This window comes from Harpegnathos saltator, unplaced genomic scaffold, assembly GCF_003227715.2.
Source record: "Harpegnathos saltator strain DR-91 unplaced genomic scaffold, Hsal_v8.6 scaffold360, whole genome shotgun sequence".
Classification (NCBI taxonomy): domain Eukaryota; kingdom Metazoa; phylum Arthropoda; class Insecta; order Hymenoptera; family Formicidae; genus Harpegnathos; species Harpegnathos saltator.
The window spans coordinates 320497-347370 of NW_020230162.1; the positions used below are offsets into that span (position 1 = coordinate 320497).

At 52.7% G+C, this 26874-nt stretch overlaps 1 protein-coding gene across 1 annotated transcript in view; it reads left to right on the top strand.

The window, feature by feature from the left end:
- mirr (iroquois-class homeodomain protein mirror) overlaps positions 1 to 18127 on the top strand; it is a 36033-nt gene extending 17906 nt beyond the window's left edge. Inside the window, exons 3-5 of the mRNA XM_011150196.3 lie at positions 2135 to 2247; positions 16289 to 16593; positions 16999 to 18127. Coding sequence (XP_011148498.2) covers positions 2135 to 2247; positions 16289 to 16593; positions 16999 to 18014 — 1434 coding nt within the window. The 3' untranslated portion in view covers positions 18015 to 18127. The remainder of the gene's footprint in view (positions 1 to 2134; positions 2248 to 16288; positions 16594 to 16998) is intronic.
- The last annotated feature ends 8747 nt before the right edge of the window (positions 18128 to 26874 follow it).

Consider the following 26874-nt stretch of genomic DNA (forward strand, 5'->3'; position numbering starts at 1 on the left):
ATCTCTCCCCGCGGTTCATAAAATCGTCAAGTATCGCTTTTTAGTGAGAACAATTATTTCCATCTTCTTCCCCGTCACCGCCACACCCACAACCGCCGAACCGTTTCTCATCATCTACGCCGTTCAACATAATTATCTCAACATAAAATCTCGCTCGGGATTGCTGCACCTCGCGTAAATTTACATCGCTCGATTCGCCCGTCGCTGCTCCCGAGTTTCTCTCTCTCTCTCTCTCTCTCTCTCTCTCTCTCTCTTTCTCCCTCTCTGACTATCTTTCCCTTTCTCTCTCTTCCCCGAGAAAGAGAGAATAGCACTGGGGCCATCGAGCGAGTAAATACACATACGTCAATCGTAGTCATTTTTGTTCATTCGCTTCATCCGCTGTGTCTCGGTGTAAATTCAGATATCTAATTGCACGTCGTGCATTAATTAATGTAAGTACATAATATCAGATTATTATTGTTATCGCATATGTAATTATATCCGATTTATACTTGTAATTACATGAGAAAGAGGGAGACAGAGAGACAGACAGACAGACAGACAGACAGACAGAGAGAGAGGGAGAGAGAGGGGGAGGGAGAGAGAGAGAGAGAGAGAGAGAGAGAGGGGGGGGAGAGAGAGAGAGAGAGAGAGAGAGAGAGTGGGAACCTTTTATAGGTTCATTATCTCGCTAGATAAAATACGGTAGAAATTTAATAGCGACCATTCTGTCATATAACGGAGGTCGCGGGTTAGAGAAGCAAACAAGAGAGCCACACACATCGATCCTAATTATTATTATCAGCGCTTTGCCAGCTATTCTTTCATCACGGTCGATGCAGCGGACCGATCGGGCCGAACCCGTTGCGCGATACGAGCTAATTGCGACGTTCGTCCTCTAAAAATGGATCTTTCGACCAATTAACCGCATTCTGCGTGTTTTCATTTAAAAACCGTGATAATGAGTGACCGGGATCTCTCTCTCTCTCTCTCTCTCTCTCTCTCTCCCTCTCTCTCTCTGTCCATCTCCCCCCTCTCTCTCTCTCTCTCTCTCTCTCTCTCTCTCTGCTCGTTCGCTCGCTCGCTTGCTCGCGCTCGCGAACGAGGAATAAATCCGCGCGGACGCGTGCAGATCTCTTCTCTCCGGCTGCAATCGGCATCGCCATCGTTTAAAACAACTTCAAGCGAAAATTATTGGTAGCAAGCGCTAATGGTTCCACACACGTACGTGGTATTTAATAGCCCCCCTCTCCCCCCTCTCTCTCTCTCTCTCTTTCCTGTGCCCTCTCCTCTTGTACGACCCCCAGAAAAGCGAAGCCGCATAAAATCGGGCCGAGCTTTATCGAGATAAAATGTCGCGATATAACGATCCTCGCGTTCTTACACGCGGCGACGACGAAATAACGTGCACAAAAAGGCTGCGTAGAAGGTAGTAATTTGTTCCACGGCCGGGCCGCTGATGCGCTTAATGTTTTCCGCAGTATTTGTAACGTTGTATATATCGCTGTAATTGCATGAGTGATTCGCGCTATAATCGACGCCGCTAATTGATCGATTACCGTCTTTCATCTCGTCTTCCTGCGCATCGTACCTCCTCCTATTATCTTGCTCCTGGTCGTCCTACCACGATGCACTATATTAAATCACCATCATCCCGCTATTCCGTGTATCGCACCAGTATATCGCGTGCGCGAAGAAAATATTTGTTGCAAATGTAATCTTCCTGCGTCGAGAAACTGATAATTCGTATTCGATTCGGACAAAAATCTGTACTCGAAATCGACACGGAGGTGTACAACAAAGTCACACACTGACGTGTCCCCGAGTACCGCTGCGTCGATCGGAGTGAGCGATAATCTGAAGGCTCCGTGGAATAAATCAGGTATTCCGAAATGTTTTGAAACGTGTATTCGCGATTGCTTTATCGTTGATACGCGGTCCAGCGGCGGAAAATAACGGAACGATCTTTCGATCTCGTGGCGTGAGTGACCGTTTCCTGCCAACTTGCAGGGTGAGAAATGTTGGAATTAAGAAAGAGAGAGAGAGAGAGAGAGAGACAGCAAAAAGAAAGGAAAGAGAAGGGATGAATATTGTCTCTAAATGTCAAAGAGAGAAATTTCCGCGTGCATATTAATTACGTGTATTGTTGCAGGCTGCTGGTCTGGATCTCAAAGAAAATCTGGGAGCTGGAGCGGCGGCGGCGTGGCCTTACCCTTCGGTGTATCACCCTTACGACGCTGCTTTCGCGAGTTACCCTTTCAACGGGTAAGTCTTGCAAATACTCTTTCTGTCTGTTGTTCGTTTGTTCGTGCGTGTCGGAGAAATTTTGCACGACGCGACAGCTCGCTGTATTGACGGTGAACGCGAGAACCCAAGCGCTAATATCGAAACGACGGGCAGTTAATTAGATAACGAGACGCGTCTCGATGTAAAAACACAAGGCGTTGTTCCCTTTCTTCTTTCTTTTTATTTTTTCTTTTCTCCTTCTCTCAAAGAGAACCGTGTCGTCGTCCAACGTCGACGATATCGAGAGCGCTTATTTGTACGAAGGGTGAAAGCGCTCGATGCCAAGTAGTAGTTCCATCACGTCGTATTAACTTACATAAGAAGATAAAAATTCCAAGAGAGACAGAGACAGAGACAGAGACAGACAGAGAGAGAGAGAGAGAGAGAGAGAGAATGAGAGGGAGAAAGAAACAGAGAGAGATTCTCGCGAAAGATATCCTCGCGCGTGAGCGCGAGTTTGCGGTATAATTTTATTTATCTTCCGTGAATCTGCGGGAAGAGCGCGATAACCGTTTCAGCGTCCGACAAAACAATGTTGCACGACAGACGAGAGCGAGAGAGCGAGAGAGAGAGAGAGAGAGAGAGAGAGAGAGGGAAGGAAGGAGAGGCGGAGAGGAGGGAGAGAGAGAGAGCGTGCACGGTGTTCCTTGCAGAAGAAGCGCGAGATCGTTTCAACTCGAAAGAATCTTAATTACCATCCGTCCAACCTCCCTCATCCCGAACCCCCGATCACGCCATAATGCTGTATATTTTTAACGTCGTCGCGCTTTAATGCCTCCTTCTCCTCTTCCTTCTCCTCCTGCGACTCCTGCCTCGCATCGCGAGGGAGAAATGCAGTCAGGTTATACGTGACTGCTCCTCTGCGCTCATGGTACGATACGCTCGCGCACGGGACAGATAAGACGGCGAGAGAAACACATAAACATTCTAATAAATTAGCGCTCAGCTGACCCGAGACTGTCGCCTCGGCGTTTTTCCCCGCGCAGCCGTGTCTTGACGCGCGATGCGACGCGACCGGCGAAAGGTCTCGTTGATAAGTCCCTATCGAGTTCGGCCCGAAGATCAAAATTCGGTGCGTCTTGCGCGGTGCGGCCGAACGATGCGATATTCCGAGAGATCGGCGGGCGCGCGGGTCACCCAGTCGACAATCGGCCATCGCGATCTCAGATGCACCGAGTTCTCCTTTCCGGGGAAAAAAACGCCCGCCGCGAGAACAATTTCCTTCTTCGAGATTCTTGAAAAAATCTCGCTCGAGGACCTTACCCCGATCGGCCAGTTAATTTCGCGCTGAAATAAAGCAACTGCGGCTCTCTGCTCGCCGACGAGACACCGCGCGGAATTATATCACATCGGATATATATCGATTATTCCGCGCGCACATATACTTGTTGTTTCCCCGCGATGAACAATGTCAATATTACAGTTCTTCCTCGTATCGTAGAGAACAGCCGCGCGTCGATCCCACGTAGCGCCGTTAGAGATTTTAATAACGCACCGCCGAGCGCTGTATTCTCCTTCCTCTCTTCTCTCGCCCTTCCTCCCCGCCTCCTCGCTCGCTCTCTCTCTCTCTCCCTCTCTCTCTCTCTCTCTCTCTCTCTCTCTCTCTCTCTCTCTCTCTCACTCTCGGCGATGAACGCTGCCGGCGCGCGTTTATCTCCTGCACTAATACTTAGCGGCGAACCGCGACGCGTGTCAACAAGTTGATAAAGATTTAATTCGTGGCGCTCTTACGTCAATGCTTAGGGGAAGGGAAGGAGGTGGGAGAGGTCGATAAAATTTTCACCGGCTATACCGTACTTCTCCGCGGGAAAAATAAATAATATGTGGCGGACGGATTGGTCACGTACTCGGCGTGGTCGACGTTCTCGTTCGTTCGCTCGCTCGCTCGCTCGTCTGTCCGCCTCTAAAAGGCGAAGCGGAGCTGATTCCTCGCAGACCGACGACGGCGGCGCGGTGGACGCGTGGAATCTATACTGCCGCGTGACGCACTTCCGCCGGGGACTGCTTCGTATGCAAGGAAACGATCGGGTAATACAGCTTGCTTAGCATCCATTCGCTCTGGTCGCTCGGGCGACCGGGCTCCTCCTTTGCGGGGACCCACCGCGCCGGCACAGGCCTCAGGCCGCTTGGGTCCGCGCCAATTCTGCCAGAACCTCCACACGCGTTGTTAACGAGCGGCACTCGCGAATACTCGCGTCAGATCGCGCGGCTGCATCTGCTTCTTCCGCCGCCGGACGAAGACGCAGAATTCGAGCGAAGATGATTCGACCGATTCCCGCCACAGAGACCGATGAATTTCCCGGTATTTCCCGCTTTAAGGGGCCTGGAGGGTCAGATTGCTGAAAAATCGCGCTTGTTTGTGACAATATTTTGCGATGAACTGAATAAATGTGCAAGAATGAAAATTTTAGGTATATACTTGTACAACATGTGAAGAGTAGAAACTTTTTGTTCATTAACAAATACTCATATAAATATACGAGATATATATAGCTGAAGTATAATCTCCTTTTCTTCTCAAGTTGTCGTTTCTGCAGTAATATCTCAGCTCTCGGTGGTCCGATCAGAGCGAATTTCAGCTAGAAATCTTAAGGAGGCTTGTCATTACCCGGTGAAACACTACAAAAAAAATCGAACAAAATTAACAAAATGGCTATTATTAGGAAAAAATTCAAATTTCTCAGTTCTTTTACAATAAAAAAATTAATATCTCGAAATGAAAATTTGGACGGAGTTGTCCATGGTTCATCTGAGAGTCAGATGAACAAATATTATTGCTTTAAAATTTCAAATCGATACGAAGCTCAGTTTCGGAGAAATCACTGCAAAAAGTTGAACGATAAAATTTCGAGAGAAACGCGTTTAAAATTTATGTGGACGTATATTGATATGGATATTTGTTAATAAACAAAATTTTTCCACTCTTCATACGTTATATAAATATATCAAAAATTTTCATTCCTGCACATTTATTCAGTTCGTCACAAAGTATTATCAAAAAGCAAGCACGATTTTTCAGTGATCTGACCTTCCAGTCCCCTTAACGTCACGTTTACGCGAGCGAGTCGATCGAGCGCTTATTCCTTTCCCCGTCAATGAATATGATACATCGTCTCATCCGCACTGTCTCCTTACATCGGAACTTACAGCGAAAAGAGAGAGATGAAAGTTTATTAAGGAAAAGGATTATTTCCAAAGAGTTGGTTCTCCTTAAAAGATCACTTTGTGTTTGAAGCGTAAAAGAGGAAGCAGCTGAACAGGGAAAGGATTAGTCACAGTAGTAACCACGAAGTCAGGCATTTTAACGCAATTTCGTAATCTTCGCTAAAAAAAAAAAGAAAAAAAACACTACTTTATCCTGCTTGAGGAACAACCTGCTGCGGAAAAGACGAGCGACTCTCCGAGCTTTATCCGAGCTCGCGGATTGAAATCTTGCCGGAATGGAATTTTCTACTTGTTATCTCCTATCGGACGAAATGTTTTTGACGGAGTAACTAATGGCCGCGACCGATCGCTCGTTCGCGGATTTTTCGCGCGGAATCGCGCTCGTTTAGCTGGCGCGCCTCGCGACTCCGCGGAGTTTCGCGAGCGTCAGCGACACGCCCCGTTCTCGCGTTTCTCGTTTCGCAGGCGAGGTGAACGATTCCGCGCAACTAACAAGCGGAAGAAAGCTGTCCTCGATCCGCCGAACGATGTGCACAAACGATCGGGAAGCTCGCTTCGCGCCCGCGCTAATCGTAATCAATTACTAAAGCCTCCGTTTAAAGTCGCCCGAACACTTTATCGTTTGCGGAATACAGCGCGTGATTATTCACCACTTGTTATCGACTGCGTAAGTTAACGTGGCGAGAAAAATACACCGCTGAACATAATATAATATTAGCCCGAGAGATCCCGCTTTTGCGGCGACCACGAGACAGCAAAATTGTTGTTTCCTGAATCCGATTACTTCTTTCCAACCGCGTTCCTTGCACTTTCGCCGCGTGCACGTGTTATCGACTCGTATTATGCGCGATCATTTTACCATTCCTCGCAATTTCTCGCCGCGCGCTACTTCCTCCCGTGTGTGTCTGGAAAAAACGGTGCAGGGGAGAAACCGCTTCAGGCAATCTCGCCGTTCAAGTCTCCTCGCACATGAAATTATAATATATCCTCCCGGACCCTTTATGACGCAACTTTATCCGCAAAGATTTCAATGCCGGTCTACGCGCAGCTCGATGATCGATCCTGACGCACGTTTGACAGAAATAACTGCGAGCGCCGCGAAACTGATTACGCTTATCCGCGGGGCGACGGTGGAGCCGCGAAGGAGAGCCGTAAGACGCGCTGCCACTCCCAGATCGGGAAGCGCGCGACCGACCGGCAAGATTCCGGTAACACACAGCGGGGCCCGGAACTATCCGCTTAAATCGGAAGCCGGAGGTGCAAAGGATCCAAGGGCATTATGCGCGAGCGTGCGCGGCGGCCACTTAGCATGAGCATACAAAAAGCCAATAATGCAGCGTTGGCATGCACGGCCGCGAGGTCTCGGGATCGTGCGGGTTAACGGTCCCGTCTTTCCGGCGGATTGGCCCTGCTTCCGGAGACATATAGGGTAGACAATGAGAAAGCAGCAGCAGCCGGCGACGAGCGGCGTTCGGCGGCTGGTCTCTCGAGCGCTGCCAACCGCTTGCCTACGTCCGGCATCCGAGCGAGCGATCGACGGCGATGCGTGTTACCGAGTGCGCGTGTACGACGACGACGACGACGACGACGACGCCGACGACGACGACGACGACGACGACGACGACGACGACGACGACGACGACGACGACGACGCACCGGCGAGTGTCGGCACGCGCGCAGAGTCCCGAACGAGCCGAGGATCCCGGCTACGACGACACGTGAATCTCAATGTCGCGCAAATCCAAAGGCGCGCGAGCTCGCCCACGGACGAGGCGCTCCTTTATACGAGGAACCGTTGGTTAGCGCGCGAAATCGAAACCGCGAGCAACGCGAGCGACAGGAGAATCGAGCCTTCTCCACGTTATCAGTCAATGATCGTCTCGTCGATTGAAAGTCGACGGTCGCGTTAATTTCTCTGGATTGTCACGCGGCTTAATCGGTGATTGAACCGTGCAAGATGTGATAAATGAATTGCTCGAATGCTGATGAATGAATAATTCGAGATGCATATGTCCTGCATGTCCCGTTCGATTTCGCTCTTCGTTCGCCGCTTTCAAGCGATCTCTTGAATACGATTGATTAGAATAATAATTATGCTTCGCTCGTAACTTGAAGAGACGCGGTAATATAGCGGTAATATAGCGGTCGTCTGAGTGCTCGGTGTGTCAACACGCCGACCGTGGCGCGTTGATTTTCATCGAGCGCACAAAACGGAACTGATGAGAGAGGTTACCGAAAATATGATACGTATAAATACAAAACAATCGTGCGTTCTCCTCTCGGCGTCACCTTGATGATTCTCCTCACGGGTCGTACAGTCCCCGATTTCTTGAATGCAATTAAATATGCTTCACACGCAACTTAATGAGACGCGATGATATCATAATGCCAGTCACCGGCAACTGTCATGGCGGCTGTCACCCGGCGCGGTAGATCGACTAATCATCGTCGCTCGAGCTCGAGCGTTGCTCAAACGAATTCCAGCGGAACAACGCATCGGAAGATTACGCGCGGTGCGATCTCTCTCTCTCTCTCTCTCTCTCTCGCGACACGCGCGCGCGTCCGTCTTCTTCCACGTAAACGACGTCCCGAAGCGGCGAGCGGCGGTTTAACGTTTTCCGTCGTGCTGGCTGACAAGGTCGAATATCGTCGCTCGCCGGAGAAGACCGGTTTCGCGCGTTATCGTTTGAAAATTGGAGTCTCAATGGCAACACCCTGGCCGCCGATCGAGGGACTCGAAATATTCGCGGCTAATGAGACGAGGCGGGGCTGATATCCGCACCCTTCGGCGCCCCGCCCGTGAGATACGTCTCGCATGGATGATGTACGGCCGTTTAATGACCCGGTTTCGCTCCCGGGGGACGGTTTTTGCCGGGGCTGGTAAGGGTTGAGGGGGACGCGCGTCCGTCGGAAAAGTCAGTGACACTCGTTTTTCGTTGAGGCTTAGGGTCGCGCGAGCGCGAGCGCGGGGCCGCGCGCGATCTACTGTTCGACGAGTTCGCCTCCTTCGACATGTGGATGACAGCGGTTCGTCGCACCACGTGACAGGCCAGGCCGCGGAATGCGCGCCGCTCTTTTCCCATTAGGCTTAATGGACGTAGATTAGTCCTGCCGCCGACTATACGCGGCAGGATTTAATGACTCGGCCGCACCCCTCTTTCGCACTGACGCAGTGTCGCGGTCTCTTTCTCTCCGTCTCTCTTTCCCGGCAACCGCGAGCTGCACTCCGACGACAGCCGCGAAAGCAAAAACCGAAAGAGAGGAACTCGGGAGACTCTGTGCGCAGGGGGGTGTCACTTTTAGAAAAAGGGGGAGATTTCTAGCGCAAAGACTGAACGCGACTGAAGGCGCCGAGTCTCGCTCGCGTGCCGTCGAACGGAGTGAATAATTTATAAGAGCGTGTGTATGTCTCGTCGTCTCTCTCTCTCTCTCTCTCTCCCTCTCCCTCTCTCCCCCCCTCTCTCTCTCTCTCTCTCTCTCTCTCTCCCCCGGAATGATCCGGGAATATTAAAACTCCGACTGGAGAAATCGTCGGCGCGCGTGGTAAAATCGCAAATCTAACGTACTACGTACGTGAATCCTTTCTCTGCAGAAGTTTGCGCGACGGCAATTTTTCGCCACTCTCGTGGCCTCGTATCAGAAGAAAAGACTGGCGCGAGGCGCCCGTCGAGCCAAAACCCAAAAACGTCCGTGAGTCACTCCGAAAATGAAAAAACGAATCGCTCGACAGCGCGTGCGGGCTAATTAGCGACGAGAGAGCGCGGTTAATTATGGCCGATCTGTTTCTGCCGTATCTTTCTGTGCGCGGGGACACAGGAAGCGCGGTTCAATAAATTTCGTAAGTTCAGCGATAACGCTCTCGTCGCTCTCGTCGTCGCGCGGCAATAATAATAATCTCGGCCGGCGATAATTCAGCGTGACTTTAATCACAGCGCGCGCCGGCGGCAGGCCGGCGTTAAGCATGGCCGTCTCGTGGACGGATTTAAGCGATCGTATGACAAAGTAGCGCACCGTGTATCATTTTGTATAAACTCCGTGATATTCATCGAAACAGCTCGGGCGGAGGGGTGGAGGACAGGCAGACGGATAGATAGGTGGGCAGAAAGAGGGAGATGAACGAATAGATAGAACACCGGAACGGAAGAGAGAGAAAGAGAGAGAGAGAGAGAGATAGAGCGGGGGAGGGGGGGGGGAGAGCGCGTGAGAGGATGAGAGATTGTATAATCTCCGTACGTGGCGGACCGCGTCGCGACACGTGTACACACACGTCGACACGCGGCTGGAGAGACTCTCGCCGGCGCTCTGGCGAGACGCACGCTCGCCGCACACATATCCGGCGAAGTTTACGATCGATCTGTCACACCGCGACCAACTGGTAATAAAGTTGGATGCGGAACAACCGACTGTCACACCGCGGTGACAAAACTTCCTCCCGGGCGAGGCGAGCCGAGGGCGAGGAGGGACGAGGAGAGGCGAGAGGCGCAGCGAGGCGACGCGTCTAAGCGCTTCTAAGAGCTTAACGTGACGACATCGGGTACACACTAGACGCTCGTCGTGTAAACTGCGGGAGTGAAAACCATGGCCGATGTTTCCGTCTCCTCCGCGAACCGACTGTAACTCGACACTAATAATCGGCCGACTCTCATTCCACATGTCGTCCTCCTTCACGTCCTCCGCACCGTCGGCTCTTCCTCCTTCTCCTCCTCCACCTCCTTCCCCTCATCATCCTCTTTCGTTTCCACCGCGAGCGCTTTCGTATCGCTCTGTTCTAGTCGACACAAATATTTAGATGCTCCGTGTTACGGAGCACGCTAGTCCAGTCGTCGCGTTAGCCCGCTCCAGCGAACACATTCCGCGTCCATTCTCTCGTCCAGCTCGTCTCTCTCTCTCTCTCTCTCTCTCTCTCTCTCTCTCTCTCTCCCCCCCGCTCGATTTCTCCGTTTCCCTTCTACGCGCGGGGGTTGATTTATGAGCGCCCGCCGAAAATACACACCACCCGAGGACCGCGATTCTCCGCGAAATCGCGCGAAAACTTTCGTCGGCGAAAAGTTCTTCATCCCGCAACGCCGCCCGGAACTTCCGACGCCGTCGTGAAATTCGCGTATATTAGTTTCCAACAGTGAGCCGCTTCGATGCAATTTAAATCGATCCAGACGGCGCGAGGGGGCCGCGGGGGAGGGGGGGGGGCCGTCCGGTAGGACTAATAAAGCGGCAGTTATCGGAATAATGAAACGCGCGAGCTTAAGAACGAGACGGCTGAGATTCCTCACGAGAGCGAGCGAGCACGTAGTGTGCTCGGCGGACCGCGAAACGCGAAAAAAAACTCCTCGCCGCATCCTCTCGTACATAAATTCGCATTTTTTTCCAAAAATGCAAATCGAACCGGGGCTTCTCTCTCTCTCTCTCCCTCGCGGTGCATGCGAGGCACGAGGAGGCGCGACACATCGGTTCTCGATTCTTCTACTTGGCCGAACCTTCTGTACCGTCCCGAGCTTGTTTTCAACCTGTCTCATGGAGGAGACTCGCAAGGTCGCCGTTGCGGAAAGCGGGTGGATCAAAGGAACCGCAAACCAGTCCCTGCCGCGGCCTCGTGGCTGATTAAACTCAAGCGCGACCACGAGCGGACGATAGACAGTGGTGGTGGTGGTGGTGGTGGTAGTGGTGGTGGTGGTGGTGGTGGTGGTGGTGCGCAGGCGGACGCCCGACGTCGCCGCCTCGGGATAGAACCGGATAGAAAGATGCGCGGCGAACCTCGAGCAACCCCTCGTCGTGCGTGCACGGTCGCGGAAAGATGGCGTCTACCATCCCGGAATGGCCGCGGTAACGCGCTGATAAAGCGTAAGGCATGACGACCATATCTGGAAAGGAGTGTCGGCTTCAAAGAGCGAGAGAGAGAGAGAGAGAGAGAGGGCTAGGGGGGAGAACGAAACAGAGGACAAAGTTAGATATCAACCCTAGTTACAACCGGTGACGAGGGGCGGAGTCGTGCCAACCGCACACCTGCCTCGACGTGAACTGCCCTTGGTCACCTCGGACCCCTCCGTTTTCACCCTCTCAAAGGGCTACATCTTGATGAACGCGTTTACGCTAACCGGTCGACGGGAAAAGGGCGAAAGAAATGGCCGTTCGGTTGACTCTTAATGGGCGACTCGATGCTCGACACTCCTCGTCGTCGTCACTTATCGTGGAAACCTACCTGGACCTTGCCGCGATACTCGCTCGGTCGTGGAAGCGCGAAACCGGTTGTTATCTACGAGAAATATATTCGCGATAGTGGTCTCCATTCGGGGGATATCAAGCGCGATGCGCGGTCACCCGGTTTGATGGATAAGCCGACCGGGTCAAAAATAGCTGCCTTCGCGCCGTATATTGTCGAGGTATGCGGGATGTATCGCAGTCTTCCACGAATTTGTAATCAGATCGGAGGCAATTGTGACGACGATCCGGCGTCCTCGTGAGGAGCGATTAGCGATAGATCGATGTACATGTGTTGTCAATTCTCCGCGTGCCTCCGCGGAGGAAGATGGACAGCAGAAGAGAGAGAGACAGAGAGAGAGAGAGAGAGAGAGAGAGAGAGAGAGAGAGAGAGAGAGAGAGGCGGTCCGTTCGCTCGAGAAGATTACAATTATCGCGAGGAAATTCATGCTGACAGAGCAATGCAGTTTACGTCAGCGGAGAAGTGTCTCTTGTGCATATCGGCGATAATACTTTTACGACTTGCATTAATCAGGCTGCCCAGTGGCATTAATTCAACACCTCGTACATACGTTAGATTAGCATGCCCGAGACATTGTACCGCGTCGGACGCTTAATGGTGATGTATGTGCGTTCGTTATGCAGGTTTGTATTCAAATTTACTTTACATTCGCGTTGATCGATACGTGCCGCGTCGTGTATCGTGCAGCTACTGGCAAACTCGTGGAACAACTCCTCGTCTCAGAATTCTCCACGAGACTCTTCCCAGTAATCTCGCACTCGTCAATAGCTCTCTCTTTTCACCGCGACGTTCCCTTCTGCCGATTGTCAAAAATTAACGATATTAGTTTTAATGCTGAGACACAAGCAACCACTTCAACTTTATTCTTCGGCTCGGATATCGATCAATGCGTCGGGTATCTGTACAATGTGACACGCGTGCTGCGACATGCAGCATCGCCCGAAAAATCTCCGGATGAGGAGAATCGCCGCGGAAATGTGCGAATATCTGTAAAATGCGACGAGACGCGATTGCATCTCCACGTGACAATCGGGGGAGAATTCAGGATAGCGAATCGATTTCAGCGACGTGAGCGAAACAGTTGGATGTATCGAAATTTAGTGTTTTTCCGCGAAAAACTGTAAACAGTATCGCAAGAATTGGGAAGAAGTGGCATGGCATAGGGCCACTATCACCGGGCTGTGGCAAACGAGCGACGTGTGGCCAACGAACAACGCGCGGAAAGAAAGAACGATACGCGACGAGCCGTGCAGGGCGCGTACGTGTGGTACACATGTGAGCGTATATACCTGTATGCATTTGCATATATATTTATATCTCCGGCAAGTACACCGCGCTCGCTCGCTCGCTCGCTCGCCTATATTCTCTACTGGCTCACCGTATATATATAGCTGTCGTATTTAAAGCGGTTGACGATGGCGATAGCGATGGTAGCCGCGGCGATGATACCGGAGGTAGCGACTGTGCGGGAGATAGATTGGGAGAATTGCAGCAGCGCAAGCGGGGAGGGGGAGGGGTTGAGAACGAGAGAGGGAGAGAGAGAGAGAGAGAGAGAGAGAGAGAGAGAGAGAGAGAGAGAGAGAGAAAGCACGAGCGAAATGCAGGAGAATGAGCAGCAACGGAGAGTGAGAGAGGCAGGGAGAGAAGAACCGTACGCGGTGAGCCAAGAAAAGAGACAGAATGGGCTCGAAACGTGGATGGAGAAAGCGGAGAGATAGAGAGACGTGGCGGTGGCACAGGGAAGAGGAATCGGGAGAAAGCGGTAGCAGCAGCAGCAGCAGCAGCAGCAGCAGTTGCCGCTCTCGGGGCGGCTGGCTGTTATCATGAGAAACAAGCTTCCACTCTGATTTTTTAATCCGATCCGCGCCCCCTGCCACCGGCTGAATTTTAAAATAACTGCAGAACGCCATTTGCTCCTCGCAAACAGACCGGGGTTAAGCCATCCCCGCCGCCGTCGCCGCTGCCACCACCCTCTGCCCCAGCCACCCCCCGTCTCCTCTTGGTGCTCTTGGCTCTTTTCTGTCTTCCTCTCACTTTTCCTGCTCCGTTCCATCGATGTCGGTCCACCTCGCGCGTTCTCCGCCTCTATCCAGCGCTTCGCCTCTCATCCGAGAGCCACCCTTTTCGCCTCCGTTCTCCCTTTCTCTCTTTCACTCGGCGAGCACGGTACGCGTCTGCGACCTTCCGCGCACGTCTGCGACCTGGAATCGAGCGGATGGGACGAGGAATACACAGAGGACAGACTAGGTCGGAGGATGAAGAGCCAGAGAGAGAGAGAGAGAGCCAGAGAGAGAAAGAGAGAGAGAGGGGGGAGGGAGGGGAGAGAGAGAGAGAGAGAGAGAGAGATGTGTATCAGGGCAAACGCGCGCGCGCACTCGGCATGGGAGCGCCTGATGCCAAATTGAAATGTTTAGCGCTTCGTTTCAGCTGCTTCAAATCCCGCATGCGGGGCGCCCGGAATCGGAGCGAGACAAATAGAAGCGGGAAAAGTGCGACGGCGAGATAGCGAGAGAGAGAGAGAGAGAGAGAGAGAGAGAGAGAGAGAGAGAGAGAGAGAGAGAGAGAGAGAGAGGGAGGGAGGGAGGAGGGAGGCTAGAGGTGGCGGCAGCGTCGGTGCGAACGAAGCTGGGGGTGAACGGGAGGGGCGAGCGGACAGACGGGGGTTGCGGCGTAGGGTGAGAAGCAAGATAGAGGAGCGAGAAATGCCGTGTGTGTAGGCCTGCCTCGGGGAGAAGGGTAGATAAGTGACAGTTTTATTAATTTCCCATCTCCCGCCGCCACACTTCCACACTCACTACCCCTATCTAACCTATCCGACGCCACGCAACACCGGGGATGTCAGTCGCGCGCGTCCATACACGACGCCTCACCCAACCGACCGGCTACGTCTCGGGATGCGAAGGCGAAAATAAAGCTCAATAATGGCGACGCGCCGTGACGGGGTCACGGGGCGAAAGGCGAAAGGCGGTGGCGACTTGGCGAGAGGAATTCGCTGCTGAGAATTTGAATCGGACGTGTCTCGCGGTCGGACGGGCTACAATTCGCGAGGATGCTTTCTGCAGGATGCTTTGCTTTCGTTCACTTCGCGACTGTTTTCCACGCGCTTCGACGGTCCGACCTCGATCGATTCGTCGCTTGTGCGACGAAACTTCCAGTTTCCGTGTACGTACAATCGTCGTGAAAGCTCGTCGAAGAAGCTCATTGACATCCACGATATCATCAACAACGAGCAGTCGGGTTGAGAAAACTGTGTCCTGCGACCTGCGCACGCTACGAAACGAGACGCGACCGCTCAGATTGTACAGACGGAAAGAACGAAGGACACAAAACGAATAAAGAAGGAGCAGAACCCGAGGACAAAAATAAAAAAAAAAAAAAAACAGACAGATAGTGTGAGAGAAAGAGTAAAAAAGGGGGGGGGAGGGAGGGGGAGCGGGAGAAGAGACACACAGAATAGAAAGAAAAGGACAGGGAGGAAGAAGTATCCGGCGAGTCCCAGCCGGAGTCGCCTCGGTGGTGGAAAATTTAATTTCGATCCCGTCGATTCAGCAGTTATACCGAAGTTTAATCTTTGATAAGGGTTAGTCTTTTAGTAATGGGATCCCAGAGGGTCGGTCGCTCTGGTCCGACAGAGCGAGGCAGCAGCAGGCGAAGCGGAGGCGGAGGTGAAGGTGGAGGCTGGCCTCTTCTCTCTTTCTCTCTCACCCTGACTCGCAATTCCTACCTCTTTCCGCTCCATTCCTCTGGCCAGGATGGAAGGAAGGAAGGAGCTTAAACCGTTAGATAGAGATCTGCTCTCGGGATGGAAGTAGTACCTACCTACCCGCTTATATCGCTCCTCAAACCGAGCAGGACTCTCGGACTTTTATACCGGCTGGGGAAGGCATAACGAGCCCCACGATGGGATAAGTTTTCCGACGCGAGCTTCCACGAAGCCTTCGCCAACGGACCCTCCTGACCTCCTCCTCCTCCTCCTCCTCTTCCTCCTTCTTCTTCTCCACCTTGCCCTCTCCCCCTCCTTTGCACCCCCGGTTTTCTCCGGTGTCTCGTTTATTTTCGCTCGCTCGCTCGCTCGCTCGCTCGTATAAAGTATCGTTCGCGCCCCGCTTGTATACGCTCGCCCCTATCTGGGTCACGCGCATCCTTCGGACGACGAAAACGTCCTCGGTGTAAAACTTAATCCCTCGACCGGTGCCCTGGCCGAGGCCCGGAGAACCGCTTCGATCCTACCGGACCAGTTACGGGATAATAAACGGATGACTTGGCTCGTCCCGCATCTGCTCCGATCGCAGATTGTTGCCGAGCGCGCAAACGAACACGCAATGATTTTTTACTCTGCTACGCGCCAATTTCCAGTTCTCTCCTGCTCCCTGCCGTCGCCGGGACGGCTCTCTCTCTCTCTCTCTCTCTCCTTCTCTCTCTCTCTCTCTCTCCTTCTCTCTCTCTCTCTCTCTCCTTCTCTCTCTCTCTCTCTCTCTCTCTCCCATGTTGATACGGCCTTGGTCGCATCAGGATCGTTTGGGAAAACTCTCGTGTTTTATTACGGGGGATAATTAAGAAGATAACTCTGACGACGCGGTTGACGCGCGAGAACGACATGCCGCATGTAATTTTTCTTGTCTTTTCGATCTGTTGTAGCTACGGCATGGATCTAAACGGCGCGAGGCGAAAGAATGCGACGCGGGAAACGACGAGCACGCTGAAAGCGTGGCTGAACGAACACAAGAAAAATCCGTACCCTACAAAGGGCGAAAAGATCATGTTGGCTATTATTACCAAGATGACGCTAACGCAAGTGTCGACGTGGTTCGCGAACGCGCGAAGACGCTTGAAAAAGGAAAATAAGATGACGTGGGAGCCGAGAAACCGAGTCGAGGACGAAGATAATAATAACGAGGACGACGACAGCGGGAGAAAGAGCGTCGACGAGAAGGATCGTTTAGGTGAGTCTGGTTGCACGATCACGTCCAATTTTATACACACGGCGTTTTCGATCGTTTGTCAAGTCCACTGGATAATGCGACCACGTCGTATCGATGTATCTCAACTTTCTATATGCGTCTCGTTTCCTATTTTCGATCCACCGAATACGTTTCTCACTATTTCTCACTAACCTGTACTTCTATTTTATCTCGCACATATTAATGAGAGGACGGAGGGAGGGAGGGAGGGAGGGAGGGAGGGGGGCCAGGGGAGAGTCCAGACGATAATAACATTATTCTTATGACGTATTCTCTCGGCCGACAAAACCGTTCACGTCTATTCGAAATCGGAACCGGAAACACGACAATTACTCCGAATTGGGCGTTAGCCAGCGGATCACGTGACTTGACTTCTTCTTGGTTCAGATTCGAAAGACTCAGGTACAGGTTCCAGCGAAGACGGGGAGCGACCGGCGCACCGTCTCGACCTTCTGCACAGTAGCAGCGGCGGATCGGCGGGCGTTCAAGGTAGAACCGAGAGCGAATGGAGCGAATCGCGTGCGGATAGCGGCCCGGACAGTCCGGAATGCCTGTACGACCAGAGAGAGCCGAGGCATCCGTTGCAACTGCAACATCCAGCCTATCTCGCGCCGAATCACGGCCGGCTGTTACGTCACCCGTCACCGGAGAGCACGTCGCCAGGTAGCCAACACCATCATCTACCGCCGAGCACCAGCGCGTCCACCACGGGCAGCGCGGTGCCCACGAAGCCGCGAATCTGGTCGCTCGCGGACATGGCGAGCAAGGACGGCGACCAGACCTCCAACACGAATCCCACCACAATGACGGATCTCGTAACGACGCCCTACGGAAGTGGTACCACCGGGGGAGGAGGTGGCGGCGGCGGCGGAGGTGGTGCAGGTAAACTCGTCAACCCGCTGGCCAGTCGGCTGCCGACTCATCATTCTCTCCACCCGGCGATACATCCGGGAACGCAATTCGTACGACCGCATCCGGACTTCTACAGAAACCTGTACGGCGCGTCTCACCTTGGCACCGGTGACATATCCCTACTGGAGACCTACTCGAGGACTCTGGGTGGATTAGGCGGCGTGATGCCGCCGTCCACCGCTCCGAGCATACTGACGACCTCGTCCTCCGCGATCTCCGTCGCCGGTAACGTGAAACCTTTCTCGATCAACGGGGGTGCCGTCGGCAGCGTCGTCGGCGGCGCCGTCGTCGTCGGCGGCGGTGGAGGCGGCGGCGGCGGCGGCGGCGGCGGCGTCGCCGGATCGGCCGGTGTTTTGCTGACCACCGCGTCCTCCGGACTGTCGCCGTCGTCGTCGTCGACGGCATCCTCGGGCGGGTCCGATCAGTCGCCGCATCCGGCGAGCGGCCTCGCGTCCGCGACGCAGGAACTCAAGTCACCCGGACGAGTGTGACTCGATGCGGTCGCTCGTTAATGGAAGATAAAGAAACGAGGAGACAGGTGCCAGAGAAAGAGAGAGAGAGAGAGAGAGAGAGAGAGAGAGAGAGAGAGAGAGAGAGAGAGAGAGAGAGAGAGAGAGAGAGAGAGAGAGAGAGAGAGAGAGAGACGGACGCAATCTCTCGCGCGTAATTCACGCGCTGTGCAACAAACGACGCGGCGTTCTCGCGTGTGGTGTGGCTGACAATAATCAGAGGACAAGGATCTTGTAATTAGTGTACAGTATAAGACAGAGGAGACGACGAGATACTGCCTCCCCCCTCCCGCAATTCCTTCTTCCCAATTTTGTTCTTTGATTTCTTCCCCCTCGATGATTACGTCGACGCGATGTTCCTTTCATCTCTCGCCATCTCCGCAACCTTCTGCCCTTCCGCTATGCTCCCCCTTCGTACACTCCCGAGACTCTCGAGTTTATTTTCTGTACTCCGTTTATTATTCACGATGAGAATGGAAAATCGTAGTACCCGACTACCCGACTAGGCGGCTAATCGCGGTGTAACCGTACGGTTAACTAGCGTCAACTCGACACAACTCGTACTCTACTTACTACTATAAATACTATAAATATATATAAAAAAAAAAAAACTATACGATAATACAATAATTATTATTATTTATGCGTTTGTAAATAGTAGAAGAGAGAGGCCCAGTAGAGGAACAGTCCGGCCAGTGTATGTATTGTATGTAGAGTAGACACAATATTACTAGCATACCTGAGGTCACACATAATTCATATTAATGACGATTATTATTATTATGATTATTATGATTATTATTATTGTTATTGCAATGTTTATAATATTATCGATTCACGTCGACTCAGTCGTGCATGACGAGGTATGGGTCGTTTTAGTCGCAGCGATCACGAGGGACGGCCGGAGAGTTTGACGTAGGTTTTTTCTGAAGAGACTGCCCTTGATTTCTCTTTCTCTTTCTCTTTCTCTTTCTCTCTCTCTCTCTCTCTCTCTCTCTCTCTCTCTCTCTCGCTCTCTTCTTGCAAGTATCCTACCTTCTCTTATTTATTTGTCTTCTTTTTTTGTCTCTGCGCCGAGGACGTATTCCGCGAGCAACAGCGTAATACCGGCGGCGAAAAACGCCGCCGAACTCGCGACCTCCCAAGGGAAACGTCAATCGCTTCTTCTTCCGTCGATTCGCGCGATCGCACGGCGAACCGGTAGAGTCCCATTTGCATGAGAGAAAAATGAAGAAAGAGAAAAAAGAAAAAAAAAAAAAAACTAGCGAAAAGGAAAGAGCAAAGGAGAATTCGCACTTCCGGCCGTCGAGACCTCGAGGACGATCAAAGTGTGAGGACACCCGGGTCGCGAGTCGGCGAGGTCACGCGCAGACGAAGCCCCCCTCCGGATACAACGGCTGCCAACATATCATGTCATGTCGAGAGTGAACGATCGCCATCACCTTTTAGTCATTCGTGTCCAAAATTTCACGCGAGCTCGCCGATGTCTCACATCGGCGCGCATAACGCGCAGACTGTGTCTTTTCGCAATAAACGAATCATTACGGAAAGCAAGCGAGTTGTCATTTCTGTGCACCCAACACACCGCCAATCATCATCACGACGCCGCCCGTTCCGATCGGGCGCTACCGAGCGTCCACTGTTTTCCCACATTGCGTTCTTTTCGTTCAATATACCTACACCTACACACACACACACACACACACACGCACACACACACACGCGCGCGCGCGCGCGCGCGCACACGGCTCGTCCGAATACACAACTCCTCTACTCTTGGGTAGTCCCAACTCGAGCGAGTCGCGCGACGACATGTCGATCGTCGGCGGCGCGGCCTAATCGCGTCGCATCGTGTGCAATTCAGCAAAGATAATGCATACGGATAGATAGAGAGCGAGAAAGAAAGGACGAGAGGGTCTCTCTACGAGTCGACGTAGGGGATCGTCCTTTCAGATCGGCGGATGAATATGAAACATTCTCATTCTCGGAACCGGGACGGCCTGGATGTACTTATAAAAATGTAAAGCGACCGACTTCTGGGTGGTTGCTGGACAAGCCTGGTTATTAGTAAACATTTAAAAATCGACAATCGCTATAGCTATGCGGGGACAACGGGGAACGCACACGCTTGGCTTTCGTCCGGTCTCTCTATCTCGACCTTTCTCCGACGCGCTCCTCTCTCCCTCTTTCTCTCGCGAACCAGTCGAGGGGAGGGGGCGGGGTGGGGCTACCGCGTTCTGCTTGCGGTCGAGGAAACAAGAAATCAAGTCGCGAGACCACCCGCAACGGCCTGGGGTGCTCCGAGCCATGGATCTCGAGGAGGTCCGTGCCGTCTTCATGAATCAACTCGTTTCTGAATCGGCATAAACCTTCAAAGCGTTGCGGGTCGCTCCGCTAGAGCCGTTCGGAGTTATGCGGGCACTGTATATTCTCTTCTTGTTCTTCTTCTCCGAGCAGTGGCGAGAGCGAGAGGGGCCGATGGGCGCGAGTCTTTCTTCGAGGGACCGTGGCGAAAAGCAAACGAATGAAGAAAAACTGCGCCCAAGATCCGTGAGATCGCGCCAATTGCCGAGGTAATTAGCCGACGCGTGCAGCCCGGATAATGAGAGATTCAACGTTGCAAAGCAGAGAACGTTGTGGTATCGCGGGCGGTATCGCGTCGCGGACGCTCGAAACGGCATTTAAATTGCGCGATAAAGCCGCCTTTACGCTTACCATAAAGATATCGATGCGCAAAAATGTTGGCGCGTAAAAGGCGACGAGCAGCATTTTAGCATAGGTAGCTAGTATCCGGCGCAGATAAAGCCACGAGCCATCCGCTAATACGGCGGTCCAGTTCTCAAGTGATTATGTCGCTAGCGAGCTAACGCGCGCGCACGCGCGCGCACGCGAGGCTACACACCGTGTAGGCGAGGGAGACGCAGGAAGAAGTTGCCCCCCTCCCCCTGGCGCGGTTCCCAAATGACGTACGTATTTTATAATACGCGAACGCACGTGATAATCGGCTATTTACTCCCCGCGAATGCATACCGCTGTTATACGGTCGTTCACGACGTTATATAGGTTTCCGCGCTGTAATAACGACGAATTGACGATTCTCTTTCATTCGTCCGTCCGTCCGTCAGCTCCCCTTCACCGCCCCCTCTCTGTCGAGGGTCCTCGCGATGCTCAAGAAACAGGAATATCGCCCATTACCGCGCACGATGTACTGCGGCTGTCAGATTTTATTTCGATTTTATCAATTTCCGCGGGAATTTATCGTTACTGTAAAACCGCTCGGAGACACCGAGAGAGAGAGAGAGAGAGGGACAGAGAGAGAGAGAGAGAGAGAGAGAGAGAGAGAGAGAGAGAGAGACAAAAGGAGGGATCGGCGGGGAGCGAGGGGAAATCGCGGGGGCGAGCGGAACGTTTCAATTTTCACGAGGGGGTGTAAGTATAAAGCGTAGTTTGCGCGATCGCGCGGTGTAAATCAGGACCTGTTATGCGCCTCCGCAGATCGCTAGTATACACGAGGTACGCGCGATCTATTCGCACATTCCTTCCTTCAAAGTGGCGCGAGCGACACGTTTTTCCCGTTTCTCATTCGCGTTCTCACGCGTGAAAGTTTATGACGTTTAATTTTTTGCTGCCGCGCGCAACTTTAGCGCGCGCGCGCGCGTCACGGTTAATAAAAATTAATAGTAGTTTACCCGCGCGAGCACACACACACACGTTTGCGCAGGTATGTGCATGTGTGTGCACGCATGTATATACGGCCGGCTTACTTAGCGGCAGTGGCCGAGAGGCCGCCGGGAGAGATTTTTCGTTCCCGAGATCGCGCGGTAATATACGGCGAGGATTTTCGTAAAGGACGCAGTAAAACCGACGGTCCCGCGCGCGCGCAGCGGGATACGCATACGTCTTATCCGAGAAGGACACCGCAAATGGATACGGGGTGGAACCGCGAGCGCGAGCGCGCGCGGTCACTCGGACTCTCGGCGTCTCGCCTCGCGACTTCCCGCGCGCTCGCGCTCGCGCGCGCGCGCGCGCGCGCGCGGGGCGGACGGGCGCGATAAAGTCGACTAAACTGCGCTGCTCTGTGGCGATGCTTTATTGGCTTTTATCGAGTTTTAACGCAAGCACCCGGATTCCTTTATGGAAACGCCGTTAATTTTACGACGCGGGCATATTTAGCCCCCACGTCTTCTCGTAAAATCATACTTTGGCCGCGATAAAGTTAAAACATCGGCGATGCTAAAGCAAAGTTGGCCTCGTAAATACGCGCCGGCCGGCCGGGGAGAAGTTGGACGGCCGCTGCTTCGTAATGTGATATACAACAACGAAACAACAACTAACAATTAGCGCGCTCCTTTCAACATCCTCCGCGCGGACTATCGGGCTGAAGTCTGGAGATCCGTCTGCAGAAAAATCGCGCGACCAAGCTGCTTACGTGTACGCGCGAAGCTTGCGTATCTCTGTTCTCCATTTCCCATTCGCCTTATTAGCGAGAGCTTTCCTCACCGCGTAGCTCGCCGCGTAGAGATAGATCGTGCGATATCGCGTACAAGGGATTTTGACGCTACCAAGTGATACCTAGCGGAGAGATGATTTCTATCTCGAGAGAGAGTAATGGTATCGGACAAAATACAAATACAAACGAATATACGCCGCGCGGCGTTCTCTTGCGTCACGCAAGTGCGTCCGCGTGTCGAAAGGTAGCGTATATCGGTGTAGGTGCTGAATAATGAATGGCAACGTCGAGACAACTTGCTGGACCAGCGTCGACGACGTGGATCAGCTCGGCCTGGTGTATATACGACCGTGGGTTAGGAGACGCAGTTACAGCACGAGTTCCGGGTGAAACGACATGAAAAATTAACGGGCTCGCGTTTTGACATTGCGTCAAACTTTCGTTGTACGAGTGATAGATTGTTCCACGGCCGGTAGATCATTCCGTACGGTCGCCCGCGAAAGAGAGAAGGAGAAAAAGGAGTGAGAAAACGAGGCGGGTAGAGGGTGAGAGTGAGTGAGAGTGAGAGAGAGAGGACGAGAGAGAAACGAAAGATGGTTTTGGATTTCTCGACTAACGACCGGCAGACAAATTCGAATTTTACGAGGGCCACCTCGACTCGCCGGGTATTGTCAGCTACCCGTCGAGAGTTCGTGAACGAATCGTCCAACCGCGTCGGATAAGTATTTCTCGCGAGATTTATCACTGTGTCAAAGAGTACAAAAGTAATTTCGGCCGATGACGCGAATTGAAACGTGTACGACGACTTTTCTCTCTCTTTCTCTCTCTCTCTCTCTCTCTCTCTCTCTCTCTCTCTCTCTCTCTCTCTCCCTCTTCCTCTTTTTACTCCACTTCGCTTTCAACATCGCTAATCTGCGCGCTCGCGGATACGCACGTGTGCGATTGTTATGATAATGATAATTTAATTTCGCGTCGGTCAGCGAGGATCGGCGTCGCACCTCCAAACCGGAGTGCCGCGTAACTTTGCTCCAGCAGTAACGGCGGAGCGGAGAGTATCCGAAACGAGTGGAGAAATGATGAAAAGTTATTACTACCGTTATAAAAAAATTCATTAGACTCCGGAATATCAAAAATCACACACAACAATGCGTGTATCGACAAAAGGTAACGAAAAATCTCTCCCGAGGCGTCGAAAAAAAAAAAACAAAAAACAAAAAAGAAAAACACCAGCGGAGGAGAACCTTGCGTTTCTCGCAAGGAGATGGGCAGTAATTTTCCATCCGCGGTAGAATTCCCCCGTGCGGTTCGTAATCCTCTCCGCTTGAACTCGCCCGTATCCGCAACGTGTTGCAACCCGGTGCTGCTGATGACGAGAGAGAAGCAGAAGGGAGGAGGCAGAAGGGAACAGAGGGAACAGAAAGACGCACGGCGATGAGCATCGCGATATTTCATTCGGCGTACGATCCCGCGAATTCGCGTCCTCAAAGACTTCAAAGAGACCTCTGCGCGAGTTACCGGATGTCCGGCTGCTTGCGACACTGTACTCGCTTTGTGCATCATTCTACCGAAAGAGAGAGAGAGATAGATAGATAGATAGAGAGAGAGAGAGAGAGAGAGAGAGAGAGAGAGAGAGAGAGAGAACGAATGCGAGAGAGGAAGGAGAAGAGGGTGGAGAGGTGAAGAAGACGGAGCAGACGCCAGAAGAACGACACGAGGGAGACGAGGAGAAGGACGAAGAAGAAGAGGAGAAGCTGAGAGCTTACCGCTCAGCGAGGTGCTCGAATTCGTCCGAGGCTTGTCGGCTGGCAAGTACGTAGTAAGTCACCTACTAAACTAGCGGGTAAGTAAGGGGAAGGTGCATAATTCACCGCTGGTTAATTGGCGAGCATTTTCACGCCAGCCGCCGGTCTGTCAAAGCGGCCGCAGTTTACAGCGGCGGCGGGCGCGTAGGGTCGTCGACGAGACGAGGCGCATCGCGTCGTGGGGGCGCGGAGAAGCGAGGAAGCGCGCTTCTCTCGCTCTCTCTCTCTCTCTCTCTCTCTCTCGCCGTCTCTTCTTCGCCGTCCGCGCCGCAGGAGAAGGCAGACAAGGAGAGGAGCATGGGGCATGCGTATCAACACCAACACACCATCGTAGGAAACGCGTGCTGCGAGATTCTCGAGGCTCTTTCTCTCCTTCTCTGTCGCGACGGTCGTCCCCGCTTATAAATACTGCATCTCGCACGAAGAGAGGAATAAAAGAACGATTCGGGGGGATGGGAAAGAGGGAAAGAGAGAGAGAGAGAGAGAGAGAGAGAGAGAGAGAGAGAGAGAGAGAGAGCGAGGATAGAGCGGAGAAGAAGGTAAAAAGAACTGGCTCCTGGCAGTCGACAACTGCGACAGACGACGCCGACACAGCGGCACGACGCGAGAAGCGCGAGAGGATGCCGTGGCGCTTCGTTAGGCGAGACGCGACGATATGACTTATTTAATCGCCTAGGCTGAACGTTTATGTCCCTCTATGAGGCGCTCGCGCGAATGTTTCGAGGATTACGCGTCGACGGGGCGTTGGCCGCTCGCGCGATTTACGGCGCGCACGTAACACGCGATGTAGCCCGCGCGAACACGACGGATCGAAGTGCGACGCGAAGATGAAGAAGGTAGATCGTGTCGTACGCCTCCTCGTTTCCATATCCAGCAGCCAATCACGGTCGAGTCACCACTCGTCCGAATGTCGTCCGTGTCGTCCCAAACTTCATTTGTCGTTAAGGGTTCGTGGTACATTTCGTTGACTGATTGATCGCGCGATAATTGAGATATTGCAAAGACGACGAAAGAGAAACGTTTTAAATAGAACACGAAATATTGTAACGTTTACGATTGTGGGTTTCAAGACTATAGACTGCAGAATAAATAACGTTTAATGATAACAATGAAATAAAAAGTACGCAAAGTTCCATCGACCTCGACGACGACTTCTCAAGTTCGATCGGCGAATTTTGAGCTGACGGACGCGCGCGCGCGCTACGGGATGAAGGATCACGGCTGTTTTTTCTCGAGAGAACGCGACGGTCACGAGCCCCATTCGCCACGACGAGAGCGGACCTTCGGGTTCGTGTAACAGAAACGCGGCGTGTAGCTAGCGAGAGTTTCGGCAGCGCGGACACGCGCGCCACTAATTATATCGACGATTTGTGTTTGCCTTCCAAGAAGGCGACGTGCTCGCCGAAACGACGCCGAAGCCGTCGCGATCTCAGCCCTGCTTCTCCGTCCCCCATCAATCAGAAGCGGACGCGGATCTGTAAACGATCTCGAGTTCACGACGATTGCGGGGAGGCACGATGAATATTTTTCACGCAGGCGTGTAACAATAATGATGACGATAAGCTGCTACGTTATGAAGAGAAAAAAAGAAAAAAAGAAAAATTCTTCCGAATAAAGTCCGCGAGTTCTACTAATTTCGGACTTACCGTCTCTCGTCCGTCCCTGTTCTTGATTTATTTGCCGAGCTGCCGCTCGCGATCGGCTTGCGCGGCGGGACGTCGCGAATTCGGAGCCCGCGAGTGAAAAACTGTATTTAATTAGGGGACTGACTCTCCAGGCTGGTCACGATGGCGACGGCGACGGCGACGGCGACGACTACGGCGGGGACCACGACATGCAGAATGGCGATCAAGAGCGGCGCGCTAGTCGAGGGACCGCGCGAGCGAGCGAACAAGAAAGCAAAAAGCCAATTCTCATCCTTTCGCGCACGTCGATGGATGACGAGTCAATCGAGACGCGCGTCATCCGGAGATGGACGCGCGCGGCGGGACGTTCCGCTCCCGCCATTCCAGCGTCCGCCGATGACGGACTTTTTGGCGGCGCACGCGGCGAAAAAGCCGAGCTCGATCCGAGGTTATGATTGATACCGGTGCGAGAATGCTTATAAAACTACCGAGCGAAATGCGGTCGCGCTTTTTCCTCCCCCGAGCGCGATCGTACACAATTAATACGGCAGGACCGATTCTCTGTCGCGGTGTGTACACCGTAACATCCCTGCGACGCTTCGTTATTACACCCTAACGATGAAAGAGGGCTGGGAATCGAGGAAGAAGGATGTTATGCCCCTCGTTAGCCGAATAATTAATCTCACTTGCAGCCGGAATCGCGTTTCAAGAGATAAATAATTACTTTCTCTCAACGCGTCTCTTTCTTTCTCCTTCTGCCCCTCGAATGAAATTTTAAACAACGCGCGGTTCGTTAACGGTACGCTTTCGAGTCCTCGCGCGGCACTCGCGGGCGACGCTCTGATTTCCATTAACATCAAAGTTGCGTGTGCAAAGGGATATTGGCCTCGCGCGATCGTTTCCATCGGTGTCGTTGACCCCGTCAGCAGGAGGATCTCTCTCTCGCGCATCCTCGCGAGGGATAC